General features: G+C 37.7%; 1 protein-coding gene across 1 annotated transcript in view; it reads left to right on the top strand.

Moving 5' to 3' along the window:
* The window catches only part of TTC29 (tetratricopeptide repeat domain 29), a 176,135-nt gene that overhangs the window by 45,486 nt on the left and 111,823 nt on the right, over positions 1 to 18,826 (top strand). The window contains exons 6-7 of the mRNA XM_033134605.1: positions 13,583 to 13,795; positions 16,700 to 16,785. Of these exons, the coding sequence (XP_032990496.1) occupies positions 13,583 to 13,795; positions 16,700 to 16,785 (299 nt within the window). The remainder of the gene's footprint in view (positions 1 to 13,582; positions 13,796 to 16,699; positions 16,786 to 18,826) is intronic.

Raw genomic sequence — 18,826 nt, 5'->3', positions numbered from 1 at the left:
GCCCGCAGCAAATTCCAAAAATATATTTAGTTTACTTAAATAAACCAGGTGAGGCAATACGTACTTCACCTCGAGTGAGTGGCCCGGCTGTTTGTATATTTTACCGCATATGGCCCTTGGTGAAAAACGTTGAAAAAAGTTTGGACACCCCGACTTAGAGGATGCAATTTAGGAAAAATTCTTTTTAAACTCTTCTTCTTTGGGCTTGTGTTTTTGATTCAAAAGCAAAACCCACCTGCTCCACTTTTGTTGAGGACTTTTCATCTTTTTCCTCCAAACATTAAGCATATATGGAGCAAACATTAACATGGAGACAGGCCGTGCTCCATAAATAACGTCCCTATTGCCTTTCCAAGTGGTAAGATCACTTGTGAGTGTGCAGTAGGTACTCAGCAGGTACGGATTCTCGTGGTTCCAAGAGCTTCAAAGTGTTTTCTGCTCCTCCCTGTTGTTCCCCTTGGATGCTGGGCCACTGCACACAAATGAGGCACACTTTGAAGGGGAGCAGCATGGGGAGGGAATATAAGAAGAGAAGAATTGCTCTCTGGTGATTAATTTTTCACAAGTGTTCATGATTCCTAAAAGCTGATGTTCAAGAAGAGATGTTATAAGGGTGGCACAAGGGTCAGGAACAACTCCTGTCTATGGAATAGCAGATAAAAATGGGTTTAGTAAAGTGTGAACCTGTTCTCAATTATTTAAAACTCAGTTGGAAATTTATGTTGTTCAATTCTTTTAGATGAGTGAATTTTAGAGCCAAGTTGGATCTTAGATGTCATCTAGTCCAGGCCCTAATTTACTGGATGAGGAAGCTGAAACAGTAATTAAACGCTTTTGCCATGGCTGCAGAGTTTATTAGTACATAGTAGGCACAAGACTTGGATCCAGAGCTCCATATCAGCTCCCTTCTCCCTCTGTCATGGTCAAGGAAAATACACACAAACTATATGCGTGCATGGCTCTGCAAACTGAGTTCACAGTAACATTTAGATAGACTTAAACCAAATCAGATGTATCTACAATTTACATCATGACAGTCACCCACAGGCTTATTATATAATACATGAAGTGCTTTTTCTCAACCGTGAGATAGGTGATGTTACTCCCCCTTTCAGATTTGCGGCACGTAGGATTTTGAGAGGTTCCGTGACCGCTAAAGCATGTCAGAACCAAGACTGGACCCTGTGTCTTGAGATCTTAGGCTCAGTGTTCTCCCCACTACCTGACACCACTGCCTTACAGCAAAGTTTGCTCAGCAGAGATCTCACAAAGTTGCCCTTCTGGGTTTATTTTTCCTTGATTTATTTTTATTAAAATTATGATAAGAAAAGCCTCTGAAATAAAGTGAACCCTGACAAAATTATTTTAAAAAAATAAAAATAAATTGTGTCTCCTTTTTTAGGTTCTCTGTCACTTTCCAAGTTGTCCAGCCTTTTGCCTTCATGTTCCTTTCCCCAGCGCTCCCCCACTCAAGATTCCCATGCGGGGTACTGTGAGATTCTCATTGCATCAGTGGGTACTAGCCACATGACCCCCTCATGACTTCATCTCCACTACCATTTTAGCGCAACCAGATTATGCGTATAAAGGATGGTTTGCTAAGAAAACTAAATCCACAAAGGCTAATGTAGTACAAAGGACCCTCCAAATATAGAAAGCAAAATGGAAGAGAAAATGATTAGCAAACTGAGTGAGGGGGAACAGGCAGGTTTATGTGCTTTCTAAGGCTTTTTGTCACATGTTGAAATCCCTGCGTGAGTTAGACCACTCAATAGTCGTGGGTGGGATAACCTAGAATGAAACGGGAAGATTGGGGAGGCGTTAAGACTGGCGAGGAGAGTGGGCTCGTGTGTGGGCTGAAGAGATGGAAAGGAAGAATGACTTGCAATCATTACAGCAGAAGAAACATGTTGCTGTATGGCAAGGGGGTGAAGAAAGGAGAAAAAAATAACTTCATATGCAGAATATATAACAAAGAATGAGTAGCTGTATTCTATGTAAAGTATGCATCAATTGGTAACGTTAAGATGACTGTAATTTAATGGAAAAAGGACACAAACAGACAAGTTGCCAAAGAGGAAATATGATATGTGATGAATATATAGGAAAATAACCAACTTCTCTAAAAACCTATTTAAATGATTGTGAAATACCATGGAATGCTTATTAAAATACAAAAAGGAAACAATCATGGTTCCTTAAAATAACACTTAGGTATATTGCTGCTGATGATTTTAATCATTTAAATGGTTTTGGAAAGAAATGGCAATGAATAGCAACCATAAATTTTTCTGTATACCTTTATCAATTTCCCTTCTAGAAATATGGAAATGTTCTAATAAAATGATTTAGATAAAAAGAAAACTCTATTAATCTCTTTACAACTGTGTAACTATTATGCATGGATATAGAAAGGGAGTAGAATGATACTGACCAATATGTTAAAGTAATTTTTAAGATTTTTTCCCATACTGCCTCATTCATGCTGATATAATATTTTTGCCTGTAAAAGAAACAAACTGTGTATGGCATTATACTTTTGCTATATATCCCTTTTGTATTTTATTTAATTTTCAAAATTCTTCTGTATTTTTGGTCATTGTTAGGGTGAGTGCTCCTCGGGTTTCCTGGGGCTGAAGGAGTTCTCAAGACTCATGAATTTGGCTGTTTGAACCAGAAAAGTCCTTGGCAAACCTGGATAAATTGGTCACCCTAACTATAGTGAACTTTAACATTTTCTTTTGACTTTCCTTTTTTCTTAAAGTTTATTGGGTTGACAATTGTTAGTAAAGCTACATAGGTTTCAGGTGTACAATTCTGTAATACATCATCTATATATCACATTGTGTGTTCACCACCCAGAGTCAGTTCTCCTTCCATCACCATATCTTTGATCCCCTTTACCCTCATCTACCACCTCCCTCCCCCCTTGCCCTCTGGTAACCACTAAACTATTGTCTGTGTCTATGAGTTTTTCTTCCTTCATTTGTTTGTCTTGTTCCTTTGTTGTTTTCAGTTTTAAATGCCACACATCAGTGAAATCATATGGTTCTCGACTTTTTGGATCTGACTTATTTCGATTAGCCTAATAATCTCAAATTCCTTCCATGTTGTCGCAAATGGCACTATTTCATCTTTTCTTAGGGCAGAAAAACATCCCATTGTGAATATATACCACATCTTCTTCATCCAATCATCTGTGGAAGGACACTTTGGTTGTTTCCATGTCTTGGCCACTGTAAATAAAGCTGCAGTGACCTTGGGAGTATATAGGAATCCCTCTCGTGGGTGTCTACCCCCCAGAAAATCTGAAAAGTTTTATTCTTTTGACTTTCTAAACCTAGTATTTTATTCATGCACCAAACAATGGTGAGACAATAACATATTTATTATTTGCTATTAGTAGATTTTGACAAGCATAGTATGGTTATTTTTGGTTTTAAATGACTCTTACTTTCTATATAAGTTGCTATCACATTTTAAAATTTGTAACAATGAAACCTTCATTACATGCAGAATGTTACAAGAGAAAATAGCTTTGGATCTGACAAAGGGCATCTCATTCAATGTTTATCCTTGAACATAGATTCGCTGGTGGGCACTATGGATATTTTGAGGGGGCAAAAAACAAACGAAAAACAACTCCAACAAAACCTCCCAATTGTTGCTGCTGAATCATGACCCAAACTCTCTTTCCTGCCGGGGTTTTTAAGTCCTAGTGTCCTTTCCTTGCCTACTCACACCGCTAGTACAACCGTGCAAGTTCACGGGGAACATTGCTTTCCTCTGACTAGTTAAATAAATTCTACTTGTTCCTTTCCCCCCACTTTTAAACTGCTTCTAAATTTGCATCTTAAAAGTCCCTTTGGAAGAAACTTTTCCAAAAAAATTCTCTGGAAGAGCAAACAGGTTATTCCATTCAGAATTTTTAGTAACAATATGAAATAAAGGCAATCCAAAAAGTGTCTAAGTAAGAACCTTGATTATTCCAACATACCCACCCGTCACTAAGGCTCATGGGCAAACAAGTTGCAGGCCTTTTGAAAGCATCTCCCCTTTAATCTCTGAGTGATTGCCAGGCTTCTTACTTCCAGCATTTCATTTTTGGAATAAATTCCAAGAATGGATTTAGAAGTGGGCACTAGTACACATTCCCTAAGGCACATCTGACTAGATCAGCATCAGAAACTGATCACTTTATATTTGAATAAAAGTGAATTTAATATTAGAAAGTTTTTTTCATAAGTTAAGCAAATTAGCATTGCTTCTTCTGTATGATTTGTCACTTTTCGGGGCATGTCAGTTTATTCTCTGTCTACTATGTGTACATGTTCATAAGACCTTATAGTATTTAATCAAGAGATCTTTTTAAAGTATTGATAGCCACAAGAAAATTATTCCATGTTTGATCTGTGTTAAAGAATCAAAGTCCAAGATCTTTGAATGGAACTTAGAATAAAAATGTAATTAGGTTACATCCCTAAAGTCTGATATATCTTTAAACAAGACTGCAAATGAAACTTTATTAGAGCTTCAAATGAATTATTCCATGCCTTTTTTCTAAAATTCATTTCTTCCCCTTCTCTTTCATGTCTGTGTTACCGACATAGCTGCTTGTATTTTACCTGTCTTTTTCAGGGTGTTTTAATTATTTACTGCTTAACGAGCCGTCCAGAGGAAGCCTCATTCAGAGGTGCCTGCCTGTTCTGCAGCAGGGTTTTCTGTTTCAAAGCTTTGCAAGGAGGTTTGCAATATCTGCACTGAGCTTAGATTCTTGGCACATTGAATACACTGCCCTGGAGGCAGTATTTCTCTGATTCTCTGAGAAGAGGCACTGCCCCAGAAATTCCTGTTCAGTGGTACCACTGACCAAGAGTAAAGGGTGTTGGGTGAAGTGTGCTCTTTCTAACTAGTGCCTCGAATGGCTCTTCATTTGAATGAGTGACACTGTTTCATAATATGTAGGTTTTAAAGCTTTCCATATAACAGGTTCATCCAGATTTGCTCCAAATGGCAAACCTGGGAAAATAACAGGCGGCATGGCATGAACAGTTATCGAATGGGTGCGAAGCACCAGGCAATCTGCGTGGTGCTGACACGCAGTTGTTTTAACACCCCTTGCAACCACACCCCGAACTGGGGATTGGTATCCTTGTTTCAGAGCCCTTCAAGAAAGGGTGCGAATGGTCCATTCATATCATGATGTTGAGGTTTGAATCCTGGCCTCCGCCTTTAAGTCAGACATTGGACACAGTTTCTAAAAGAGGGTCTCCTTAAGGACGTAAATCCCCATGGTTTGGGGGCATCAACTGTGCCGCTTTCTGAGTGTGTAAATTTAGGCCAGAGAACCCCTGAGCTTCATTTTCCTCATCTCTAAAAGATAGATACGAACAAATACACCTGGGTTGCCAAAAAATGTATGGACATGACTTGTGTTCATCTTTTGTTATCGTTATATATTGAGTGTTACAATTTTAATAAAGTTTTTTTTCCTTTCTTAAAATGTGTACACACTCTTTTGGCCTCCTCTGTATGTATCAGCTACTGTTGTGCTTGGCATGTGGTAAGTGCTCAACTAACGTTATTTTCTTCCTCCATACCCACTTTAATACGTTATTTTCAGTTCATGAGCTTTTTATAATAGCCAAAATAGTGCGTCCTTATTGTCATTCAAAACCACGCTGTATAGGGGAAAAGTTAAAACTCACCTCACTCACTCCACCTTCTATCAGTTCATCAATCCTGACAATTTGGTTGATATGCTTCCAAACCTTTCTCTTTGCTCCTGTAAACATATACACATAATCAAAATGTGGTTTATTTAAAATCACAAGCAATATGTAATTCAAGTAAGAATTACATTATTGATTAAATCCAGAGCAATATAATTCGTTAGTTGATTTAATGTCAATACTGACTTTATTTCTCCTCAGACTTCTATACTTTTCAACACTTTTTACTTAGAGGTTTAAGATGAGGTGGACATCATCCAAGTAAAACAATTTATTATAGGAGGAAAATAGTGTACCCTATTCGCTTTACAAGGTTTATAATGGCTAGTACTATTTTCCTAGTGTTTATACATTATATAAGAGTCTTACATTTTTACAAAGTACTTCCAATTATAAACATTGAAAAGCAAAGCTACCTGAGGCCTAATTCTTAGAAGTTACAAAACTTGCATAGAAACCAACTGTCTGAGGTTTATTAGAACACAGAACAGTCAAGCTTGTACACCATTTCCATCACTGGCCACAATTCAGCTAAAGTCACAATCAACAATTAATAGCAATTCCTCCAGAACATTTTAGAGATCCAGGCAAATCTTCTGGATTTCAAAAATTGACTTACTGGCATTGCCAACACCAGTAATAGAGCCGTTGGTGGGTTTCTCCCACACCTGTCTTCCTGGGATCCTGTTCATTGTCTGGTTTAGTGACCTGTACTCTTTAACAGGAGGGTGGTAGCATTCCTATAATGTCCATCTGAAATCTTTGCTCAGAATGATAAGGAAAGGGTTTTGTTTTTTAAATAGCATCTTAAATTTCTTCTAAGTATCCCAAAGTAGCTGCAAAAGTTACGGGCACATTTCCTTCCCGGTTTACTAGGGATGCTATTGAGTTATAGAACAAAATCTTTGTTTTCTAGCGTTCCATTTTGCAATGGTGTGCAATAGGTTATGGTCCAGAACAAATCTCCTCTGACAAAAGAGAAGCCCTTGAAAGTGATAGTTTGCAGTGGGAAGTGTGGCAGGCCCTTTACTATTTCTGCATGCCTAGTGCCGTTATAATTATCACAAGTGAATGTGAAAAACCTAAAGATAATACAAATTGTTCACGCAGTTAAACTGAAATGGAAAGCAGTGTTTTTCATTTTTACAAAGGGTGATAACATTTTTCTCTTTTTGCTACTGTTCAATATTGCTTCTAGCAGATTTTATGTCTACATTGTACAGACTAGTAACTTAACGCCAAAGATGTCCAGTGGCTCCAGATTAAAATGTAATATACTGTATACAAAGCTTTATTGTTCCTTTAGGTTGTCGTTTTAACTCTAAAGTGGAGTGTCTCCCTAAATTCCTCAACAAACATGCACAATTTAAAACTTAATATGCTTAAGACTTATATCGTTGCTGCTGAAGAAAAGGGCCTTATGGACCTGTCAAATTATCTTCATGCAATTATTTCTGTGGCATTATTTTTACAGGCAAATGTACAAGTTGATAGAAAAGGAAATAATTAGCTACTCTCAGAACTGCTGATGCATGGAGCTACAGCAGGCCAGTCTGTGCATCTTGGAGATTGTGACATTTTAAATTACCTGAACGATACCAGGAGCCATCTTTGGACATAATTAACACCTTGCCTAATGAATGTCAGGTCTAGACAGAATCACGCTTTATTTATAAAATGTTATTTGTTTCAAACTTGCTTTCACCCTTATTGTACTGCAAACTTTAGATTTGCGTGCTGTTTTCTTAAGTGGAGCAACTTCTTTTTTTTTTTTTTTTTCTCTTCTCCTTTCCCCTCCCCCTTCAAGTAATCAATGCACTGCTGAATGAGTTCATTTTAATGCACTCAATCATGCCTCTAATGTTCATAGCTTACGGGCGCAAGCATCAGTAATGCAGGAATGTTATATGGCTTTAGTTTGGGCCATTTCATAAAATATTCATGGAATCAAAAATGTGCATCAAAATAGCGGCTGGGAGAATTACATTTATGTTCCTGCTTTTATGGCAGCTTCACCATTTAAACCCATTTGTGTTAATATCTAGTCAATCTTCCTCCTTTAAAAAAAAAAAACTAAAATGGGAGAGATCATATACATTCTCCTTTGCTTAATATTTGTCCTAGACATCTGCTGTGATACAACAAATATCTATAAACTTTCAGAGATGTAGTGCAGGCAAGAGGGGCAAGCAACAATTTGGATAATACCCAAATATATAAAATCTTATTTTCTCTGAGGAGTGTTTGTCTTAACATCCTACCAAGCAATTTTGCAGTTTACAGCATTGTTTGGGTTTTGTTTGTATTTTTAAATAAATGGATGGATTTCTTGTCTGTGTGGGCTTTAGGTAAAGTGAGGCTCCTTTCTAGTAGTCTTATTTTAAAAGTCTTTTCTTCCTGTGAAAAACTATAAATTGTCACCCCAATAAACTTTAATTAAAAAAAAACCTATAAATACATAGCAACCTTTTTATTGTTTTTGTAGATGTCATATAATTGTTTAAAAAAAAAACAACAACACACACACACACAAAACCTGAGGCTTAGGCTACTTGTATCCATACCTGGGTCATCTTGTTTTACACAGTGTTCACGTTGTGTCTCCTAAGATGTGATTTCTGATACTACCTCGTATTACTGAGGTGCGTTGATTACTAATGGTATTGGTGGCAGGCCAATTCCTGTCCCTCCGACAAAGCATTTTGGCTCCATCTTCTTCTCTGAGTCACTTGCAATGTTAGTGGACTCTGGATTTTTGCTGAGCATAGAGCCATGCCTTCCAAGCACATAGGTGAGCAATAGTACATCTTCCTTATAATGGTTACTCCTGTGATCCTTGTCGCTCAGAGTGATGGTGAAGATTTGCTGGCAATTCCTGGTGCAGCACAATGGAGCTCATATCCCCTCAGGAGATCTTCAGCATCTCTGAGCACTCCCAAGGGCTTCTCTTTTCTGTCCTGTTTTCAGTTAACTTTTATGTTTGTGATACCTTGATGTAATCATTCTTCTCTCTGCCCTCTTCCTCAATGGGAAATAATGTTTGCACTTAATAATTCCAGAAAAAGACAGTTATCTCGTTACTTGTCTTTCAATGAGATTGATGGTAGAATCTGGAAACCTTTCCTGGTTCTGATCTATTAAAGTGTATTTGGTTACAAAGGGGAGACTTCTTATGAACACTTGGAAGAGATTATAAAGGGATGCTATGAGTCAAATTGGAAAATCTGGTTCATGATATTCATTTATATTTACATTTAGCTTTGTCAAACAGCAGTGATAACGTATTGTGATATATCTCACAGGCGTATTCAATTTAAAAACAGGATGCATTATGTTTTAATAAATATCTAGTCTTAATATAAGTCTTTACTCAGAAAGTAATAAAATCTTTGAAATCCTATTCACAGTTGGAAATATAAATTGGATGAAAATCATAGCATTGTTAATCATGCTTAAAGGGAGCTACATACTTATTATAAATTACTATGCTCCCTTTGTAGAATAGACATATATTTTGATATTTTTAAGACAAATATTATACTATTTTATAATATGTACTTTCCAATTCTGACCAGCCTTTAGAAATTGCAGCAAAATTGTTTCTGTGCTTATGGTCATTTGTATCAAATCCTTGCTGGTTTATTTACCGACCTTTTTACCTCCAATCAATTTTGTAAATGAATCCCTCCATCCGAGAAGGACTGGAAAGCTCTACTTCACTCTATGTAGGAACCTTGGTCTAAAATAGTGCTGCTCAGAATCCCCAGTGGCCTCACCTGCAGCCAAGCAGTTAAGGAAGGGGAAGTGAAAACAGGAAGAGCTAGATATGGTCACAGGTGACTACATGGGGAGCACCTGAGGAATTCCAGGTACCCTCACAGATGCCACCACATGATTCGGGGCAAGCAGGGAATTTAGATGCGGGCTGCATAGCCGGTTGTATGTCAGACTCCTTCAGAGAGACCCATCGGAGGTGTACCGGGACAAATATCTGTGTTTTTATGTTAGAGGCTACCTGTGATCGATCGCTTGAGTAGTCACAGAGCTATAGAACTGGAAGAGACTAGAAATTGCATAATTTAAGCACTACTCTTACTTGAGAGACTTATGTCTAGAGAATGTCGCTTACTCCATTTAAAATTCCGACTCTTGGTTTGTGGGCCAGTACCTGATGCGGTGGAACAAAGCTGTGTGGGTTTTCTGTGATCTGAGATTTAAGTCCTCAACCTCACTTTTTAGCTATTTGACTCATTTAACCTTTGTGACCCTCGGCTTCCTCTTTAGTGTAAAAGTAATACAAGGTGTGACCAATAAATACAGTGAATGCTGCTGCCGAGTGCCATCCAACAGAACGGCAGGGATCTTCAATAGGGGTAGCGGCGCGTGGAACCTTAGTAACAGTGTGTGACAAGTTTCAACTTGTTCGGTGCAGTCAGTCAGTTGAGAGAAGGTATATTTTCAAGTGTGCCCTAAATCATCCTCCATCATAACAATGCTCCGTGTCACATATCGCTACTGGTATATGGCAATTTCTGTCAAATAAAAATATTACGATGTGTCCTCCTCCACCTTATTCACCAGATCTGTCACCATGCGACTTCTGACTCTTCCCCCAAGTCAAAACGATTCAGGACACGGAGGCAGCCATGACAATGCAACTAAAGATACTCACGAAAGAGGACTTCTAGAACTGCTTCAGAGAGTGGCAAGAACGATAGGATAAGTGTGTTCAGAGTGGTGGTGGGGGGGTGTTTTCAGGGGGATTAATGGCAGTGTGTCTTTTACTATAATAATTTTTTTAACAGTTTTTTGAAAGTTAAATTAGATAATGTATATAGAAAAAAACCTTGCATTTTGACTAGCACCAAGTAAAGAATAATTGCCTGTTTTTTTTAACCTGGGCATCTTGGACCATGATCCTTCCTCAGAGCAAACCTCAAGTAGACCCTTCTAAGGACTGAAACTTGGTCAATAATCATGAGCTAAGTGTACATTGATACTAGCCCAAAGGCTCTAGCAAAAATCAAACTCAACCAAAAGAAACACTATTTCCCAATCACTCCAAGGCCGCCTTCTGTAGTAACCAACTGACACCAAAGTTCCAAGAACTTCCCATCATTCCTGCTTAGACAGCCTGTCCAGTTGGCCTAACGGCATCAGTGACAGAGGGCAGTCTGGCTTATATGGAACACAAAGACACAGTCCCCATGTTTTCTTCATTCTTCCCCAGCTTCACACCTCTCCCCATTTCCTCCATCTGTCATTTTCCCACTATTTACCTTTCCCTCCCCTCTCCGCCTCCCCTTTCCGCCCTCAGGTAGATCAAATCTTGGACACGCTATCTGTTCTTATATTTTATTTACCTCATTATGCCTCATTTGCATCTCATTGTAATTAGTTGGGTTATCCAGACCTTCATCTCCTGGCTGTCCTCCTGGAAGTCTTAGTAAACCTGTTATTCTAATAACACACCTTTGGATCCTCTTTCCTTGTGATTACTGTGTGTGACCACTAATGCCATTAGGTCTTTCTTAGACTCTTTACATCCCCAATTTCTTCTGGAACTATGTGAACACTCAGCTCCCTGTAGCCACCCTTTCCTATTCACATGGCCAAAGAGAAATATGTATCTATACTTTATGAATAGATGGATGCTGGATAGGAGAAAAAAGAACTCTTGTATACATCTGCCCAGGGATGCAGAGCGATACTTTACAGGCAGAAATATAGTTAATAGAGGAAACATAACACACATATATGTCAATGCTCCATTCGAGTTTTTTAAAAAATGAGGGTCCTGGGTATTTGGAGAAAGGTGTTTCTGGTGAGAGGTGCAACAGAGAGAGATGACAAACTATGCCTTCTTTTGGGAGGTAAAGAAAAATTGTCAGTTAAACGTAAAGATAGATTAAAGCAGTGAACTTGAACCTTGTGTATTTGTATCAAAATGAAAAAGGATTGGGCATTCTTTTTTAAATAGCTTCTGTTGTATATTTTTTATTACCAAATGAACATATTTTGATGATAGGAACATTGGAAAATGCCAATAATCCGAAAGAAAAACAGAAAAGAAACCATCCATCACCCATATATCACTAATAATGTTTTGTAGTTGTGTTCTGATGTTTTCCAATATTTTACTTTATTATAAACACCAGTCCATGTAATGAAATATTCTTATATAATATCGTATTTATGGCTTGTAGTCTTTCATCATGTGAAAATTTCATAGTACAAATTTATAAACATCTCTGTAGTACTCATTCCCCTCTCTGTATATATCTTTGCTAATAAGCCCTCCTTCTGCATGTGCAGCATGTGTTTAATGAATTTTTGTGCAGATTATTTGCTGAGTATCCACCTCTGCTGTATTTCTGTGTGAATAGTATTCTACTTTGGCTATTCTTTTCTACAGTGCAAAAGTAAGGGGAAATTATGTGCAATAGTCATGGCAGTGGCTGTACTATGTGGTAATATCCAATGAACCCTATTTGAGAATATACTGAGACTGATATGACCTACAGAGGTTAATTTCATCAGCCATTATAATATTATTATAAGGACTCAGTTATCTTTTTCTGCAGGAAGAGTAAGTTGTACTTAAAGAAAAAAAAATGAATGGCTGTATTTCAGTTGACCTGTTGGATATTTTTAAACGATTATTACTGTGCCAACTAATAAGAGTAGCTATGTTTATTGAGAACATACTCTGCATCAGGTATTGAACATGCATTAATTTATTTTTCACAATAACCTCTTGAATAGTTGCACTATAATCCTATTTTGCAGAATAATCAAACTCAGCCACAGAGTTTAATGAATTAATCAGCCTAAGGCTCAACAGCAAAAAGAGTAAAGGCTGTCATCTTGGAGCCTTCACTTGCTCTTAACCACTTCTGTCGGAATGCCTGGATGTCAGTGCTTTGCCAGTTAATTCTGGTTAGGTCGCTCTAATACCATAAAAGGGTATTGACATTACAGCGTGTCCACAAGGCAATGCACAGCATGGACCTGCAAACGACGCTTCCTGAAGTGGGCTTGCTCACGTGTCAAGGAACGAAATGACTGAAAGCTAACTTAGAGTTTGGATTTGAGAAGATGTATTTTGGACTATAGCATGAAAACATAATCCAGAAAGGCAATGAAGTTACTTTCTAATGACTCACAACTCAGCAGAGTATATAAATACTTGCTTGGAAAAGTCAGTCAAACTTTGAGTAGTTTAAAGATCCACAATGTTCAAATCTGAACTTTGGAACTGAGGCATTCTTTCCCAAGATACCCGAATTCTTCCTGACAGTAGAGAATGCTGTCTGTGAGGAAAGCAGGGCAGGACAGTGAGGAGCCGTGGCCCTGGAATCAGATGGCCTGGCTCTCCTAAGCCACTGGACATGCAATCTTGGGTAAAACCTTTACCCTCGCTTTCTCTTCTGTAAAATGGAATCATAACAATCCCTATTCCTCAGGACTCTCTTAAAGATTAAATGAGAAATGAATATAAAGCACACAGCACAGTACCTTGCGAATGTAATGTTAAATGTGACTGTTATTAATAATAATTACTGGAATTTCACACTGTCTCTAAACATACGTAATCCTAGTCAATTTCTATTAGCCAAAGTACATCCATCTAGCAGGTGTTCACCCAAAATCAATACTCAATCTAAGGTCCAAATGGAGGTGGCTCTTTTTCCCGTTTAAGTCCTCCAGCCTTAGGAAATCCTTGACTGTATTTCCTGGTCCACCACCCCCACCCCCACCCTCAATAGTAAAACATAAGATGTACGCAAAATTTTTAAAAATACGTTATGACCTGTGGTTTATGTTTATGAATGGCTTTTATTCTTCAGGTCAGCTTCTGGAAGCTGCCGAGCATTATGAAGCATTCCATCAATTGACACAAGGGCGGATATGGAAGGATGAGACAGGCCGCTTTCTCAACTTGTTGGCCTGCGAGAGTCTCCTGAGGATTTACAGATTACTCGCAGACAAAATGCTGGAAAATAAAGATTACAAACAGGCCATCAGAATTCTAATAAAAGCTTTTGAAATAACCCAAGAAGGTAGGTGGAAAAGAACCCTCTCACATTGCTTCCTTTAATGGGCAGACACTGCTCCTCCCAAGAGTGGCATAAAAATCGTCATGTGTTTGGGTGATTATTTCCTATGAAATGCAAAGACAAATGCCATCAATATACTTTCAAATTTCACTGTAAAACAGAGGTGCCTTAGTGCTCACAACAAGAAATCCATTAGTTTGTTGAAAGCTTTATCTCCAAAATTACAACCCGCTGGGAGTAGTGTTATAAAACAATGAACCCATAATGAGAGGTAAGGTCATTTGCAAAACTAAAGTGTGTGTGTGTAAAGTCACATTATTCTTACAATCTGAGAGACCTTTTGTTGTTTCTAAAGTTCCTATTTCCAGGTAATAGGGAAGATATGATGCATAGGAGTAAGAGGAAAATAGAACTCGATATATTTTAGACCCTTGCCTGTCAAAGTGTGGCCTTTGGCCTGGCAGCATCAGCATCCCCAGAAGTCTGTAAGAAAAGCAGCCCCTCAGGCCCCACCCCGGACCGACTGTATCAGATCTGCTGGTTAACGTGATCCCCAGGTGTCACAGCAGCAAAAACGCTATGAGAGCTGATGACATCTTTACTATTCTATATCACCTGCATATGCAGAGGGTGCCAAAAAAAATATACGCATTTTAAGAAAGGAAAAAACTGTATTAAAATTGTCATATACCGATCACAGAAGATGCATACAAGTCATGTGTATGCATTTTATGCATTTTTTGGCACCCCCAGTATATAAAATACAAAGAAAAATTTGGAGCATATGCTTATAAGCTTTTACTCTGTGACATGCAGGGATATTTTATTATCATATAGTAATTTATTAACAGAGTAGCCTTTTCAGGAAGGTAAAAAGATCGAAGTTGTGCTGCTGAACTCAAGTTTATTGCCTTGTATACAGTATGGATTTGCTCTATTGGAGTAACTGATGGCTTATCTGGGATAAGCAAGGCTGATTTTTTGGGTGTGATTTTAGTCTTCCAAAGAGTAAAAGTAAACAGATTTTTCTCTCTTTTATGTCTTTTAATGATATTAGTTAGAATACCCACAGGAAATCATCTCCATAGAAGATGTATCTCATTGAGTGACCTAGTACCTTCCCTACAGGTTATCTCTTAGATCAATTTCAGCAGCAGATTTTAGTCACATGGAAAGTTATGTGGAATTTCAATGTGAAGTAATATATCAATTAGGAAAAGGTATTTTACTTCAGGTTCACATTGGCCAAATTGTAATGTAGTTCACAAAGAAAGGGGAGTTCCTAGAGTCTTGAAAATTAAAACATAGTGTTTTCTTTAATATAAATGATCATTGATTGGGGTAGCAAAGCCAATATTGATTTAACCCACTCAAATTACATAATCTAAAGAGTATTTTACCTTTTCTTTTCCCTTGGTACATGTGTCACTCAACTTTAATAGGGCTGACATTTTCCTCCGTTATTTTATTGCTTTCATTTTATCTTAACTTTCACTTTGTCTTCAACTAGTAATCAGGAAAAGTTCTCATGCTACGTACTATTTTAAAATTAATCTTTGGTGTGACCCAACTCTTTAATTAGCTGCTTCAAAATCTTTATCAACAAGGGTAGATTTTTCTGTCTCTCCTCCTCTTTGCTGGGCTGCCCTTTACATACAATGACGAGTAGATGCAAATGATGATAGATGATACATCAGCATATGCTCTCTTTTGAGCTTTATCACAGGTACAGCATTTAACACAGCAAGTGCAAATCATATATAATCAACTGGCGATCATTCAAGAGGCAACTTTCTTTCGTAGGCTTTCCTCCACGTCGTCTTTCTCTTCCTTAGTCCCACCCCTACCCTAGCACTCATAAACCGATAGCAGAGAAAAGTGAGTGCCCAGCTAAGTGTTAAGAGTTAAAATTCCCCAGACTGGATCATTGGCACCATCAACTCTGCTGAAGTGAGATCTTAGGGGTATAATTCTCTGCAATTGGTGAAATTGCTAGAGAAGAAAAAAAAAAAAATACTGCCACTGGCATTTGCCATCCCGTTTTCTTTGAGCCATCCTTCACGGGTGGTAATTCACTGAGTGGTGAGAGTACAGCATAGAGAATTGCTAGCTCCAGCTGAAATCCATCATGGTTGGAATTCAGAGTTCAGAAATCTAAGGACACTTTTTAAATATCAACTATAATTTTATATATATATATATATATATATATATATATATATATATATGGTCACAGGAAGTGGAGTACAGCATAAGGAATAGAGACAGTGGAAATGTAATGGCTGTGTACGATGTCAGAGGGGTAGTAGATTGGGGAAGGGGTTATCAGTTTGTGAGGGGTATAAATGTCTAACTATTACATTGTTTTGTACACCTGAAACTAATAAAAAAAGTTTAAAAAAAAAAAAACGAGGGCAGATCTGTCAGCATTTGTATTACTTAGGAGTTAGATAACACTGACAGCCAAAGATTTCCAAAAGTAGGAAAATAATAGTGTTCCTTTTAAGTATAAGAATCTTTAATGATTTTTTAAGTATGTCAGATTTATGTTATATTTAGTGTATGAAATGTAAATAAATTGTATGCTTAGGAAATGGCATGATGTGTGTCATGGCAGACCGGTTTAGAAATTACATAGGAATCTGACAATGATAATAATACTGGCTGTGTATGTAGAGGATAGCCCCTCATAATTACCGTGCTAAATGCACTCCAACCTCTGTGACCCAGGTCAACTGTATTAACACCAACCTTTTTTAATCAGTACAGTTAGGTGGCAGGGATTATTGATAAATGTATATGCTTTGTTATAGTAACTTTCTGCTGTCTTAAAAAGCAAAGACTCTGTTTGTCGTAGTAAATCAATTTCTTTAAAGCCATGGTTATTTTTCTGCATTTTCACTTTAGGAAACAACAAAAAGATGGAAGGAGAAGCTTCCTATTACTTGGGTTTAGCATACTTGGCTGCTGGAGAGTATGAAACAGCATTAACAGTAAGTTGAAGTCAACTTTTAATTGTTGCCACTTTTAGCTTTTATATTTATATGATTTTATTGTGTGTTGTTACAAAGCCAACAGAAATGGACCTGACGTCAGTGTACCTATTTATAGAGTCTAAAGCACAATAGCAATATTCTAGAGGCATAAAAAAATTGGTTTTAACGTTTATAGAAAGTAGTATATAGTCAATTACCATAAAGTGCTTTAGGATATATGAAAGTTAAATATATAATGTGACCCTCTATATTCCCATGTCACCACGGACAAGAGGAAATGGGCTTAAATGACAGCAAAAAGTAAGTAGTAAAAAAAAGTAACATAAACTTATAGTATGATTTAAGAAACTACTTAGAAACGATTGTGGGTATCAAGCAGTAAAGTGAATTGCATCGCGTCGCTCTTCAGTGTGTGGGGGTAGGTAGGGAAGGTGAGGGACAGGGCAGCAAAGGGGACGGCACTGTTTGTCCCCATCTGAGAAGCAGCTGGCTTCATGATAAAAATCACTATCTGCCTGTTTTATGACCAGGTTTGGTGTGTTTGGCTAAAACACAAACCAAAAAAAAGGACAAGAGCTATCTGTTCTGTTTTACAACTGAAATTATTTTTCTTTCATTCTTCTCTTACCTCATATATGTAAAGCATAGCTTTCTATTTTACTTCACGTACATCTCTTGTAATAATCCTATTTGATATGGACTATTTATTTTCAGCTTGGAGGATTTCCTATTTGCTCTTTGAGATATTTATGTCAAGGAGGATTCCTGTATTCAAGTTAGATATTTTTCTCTATCACCCTTAAAATTGGGTCACGGCAGAACACAGGTTTTCCTAGATGAGTCTTCTACTCAGTGTTTTCCAGTGAAGGACGTGCATTCAGTAAAGCCAAGTTTGGGAAACACAGAAGTCAACAAGATGCACAGTTCCCTTTAGGAGCTAATTTAATGAGGGCGACCAGCTTGAAACGTAAGTGTAATTCAAAGCAGGATGAACCGGGCTTCTCCGAGTGCAGAGATAAGAGTGTTGGTTCTAACGCTGAAAACTCGGGGAGGCTGCACAGAGTTTCCAGGAGCAGGATTTCTACAGGCAGAAAGCATGAGAGTCGAGGACGATAGAACATTAGACACACACTCAGACACACACACACACACACACACACACACACACACACACACACCATGAACATGCTTGTTGGGGTCAGAAGTAATGAATTGTCTGGTGCATGACAAGATAGAGTGAGATCGAGTTGGAAAATTAGGTGAGAACTAGCTTCTCTCTCTCTCTCTGTCTCTCTCTCTCTTTGTCTCTCTCTCTCTCTTCATGCAAGCACATGGCAAAATAAATACAAACAACACAAGAATTTACAGTGAAAAATAAGTCTTCTGTCCACCCCTGTACTCAGTGTCATAGTTTTCTCAAAGGCAAATACAGTTACAATTTTCTGGTTTATCTTTCCAAAAATATTCACACATATGCATATACATATGTGTCCTTTTTGTTGCTCACAAATGACTTAACCTCTTCTATATTCTAATACATACAAACATGGGCCTCATGGTATCCTATGATACAGTTATACCGTAATGGATTTAACCATCTCCTGTTGGTGGGCATTTAGGTTATTTCCAATCTGTTCTCATTGCAAAGGGTGCAGCAGTGAATAGCTGAGAGATGATCTATAAATTCCTACAGGTCAAAGTGCAGAGTGGAGATGAATTTATGTTTTTATTTTTATTACTAAAATTTCCTTCAAAGAAGCTTCACCAGTTTACATTCCTACCGCAAAAAATGAAGTTTCCTGCTTCCTCAGGAGCTATTTATAACTTTGGGAAATTGGGCATATGTTTAATAGGTGTTGTGAGTATTTTTGTAGGCCATTGTTTTTTTTTTTACCTTGTTTAGGAAATTTTTCCATACTGAACTTTTGAATATGTATGTGGCTAAATTTATCAATCTCTCCTTACATGACTTCTAAACATTCTTAGAAGGCTGCCTCATTCTAAGATTTTTTTTTTTTTAATGTTATGATGGGTTGGA

The sequence above is a fragment of the Rhinolophus ferrumequinum genome, chromosome 18 (genome assembly GCF_004115265.2).
Source record: "Rhinolophus ferrumequinum isolate MPI-CBG mRhiFer1 chromosome 18, mRhiFer1_v1.p, whole genome shotgun sequence".
Classification (NCBI taxonomy): Eukaryota; Metazoa; Chordata; class Mammalia; order Chiroptera; family Rhinolophidae; genus Rhinolophus; species Rhinolophus ferrumequinum.
Note: the sequence above shows the minus strand (reverse complement) of the source record. Positions and strands in the feature narration are given on the sequence as shown.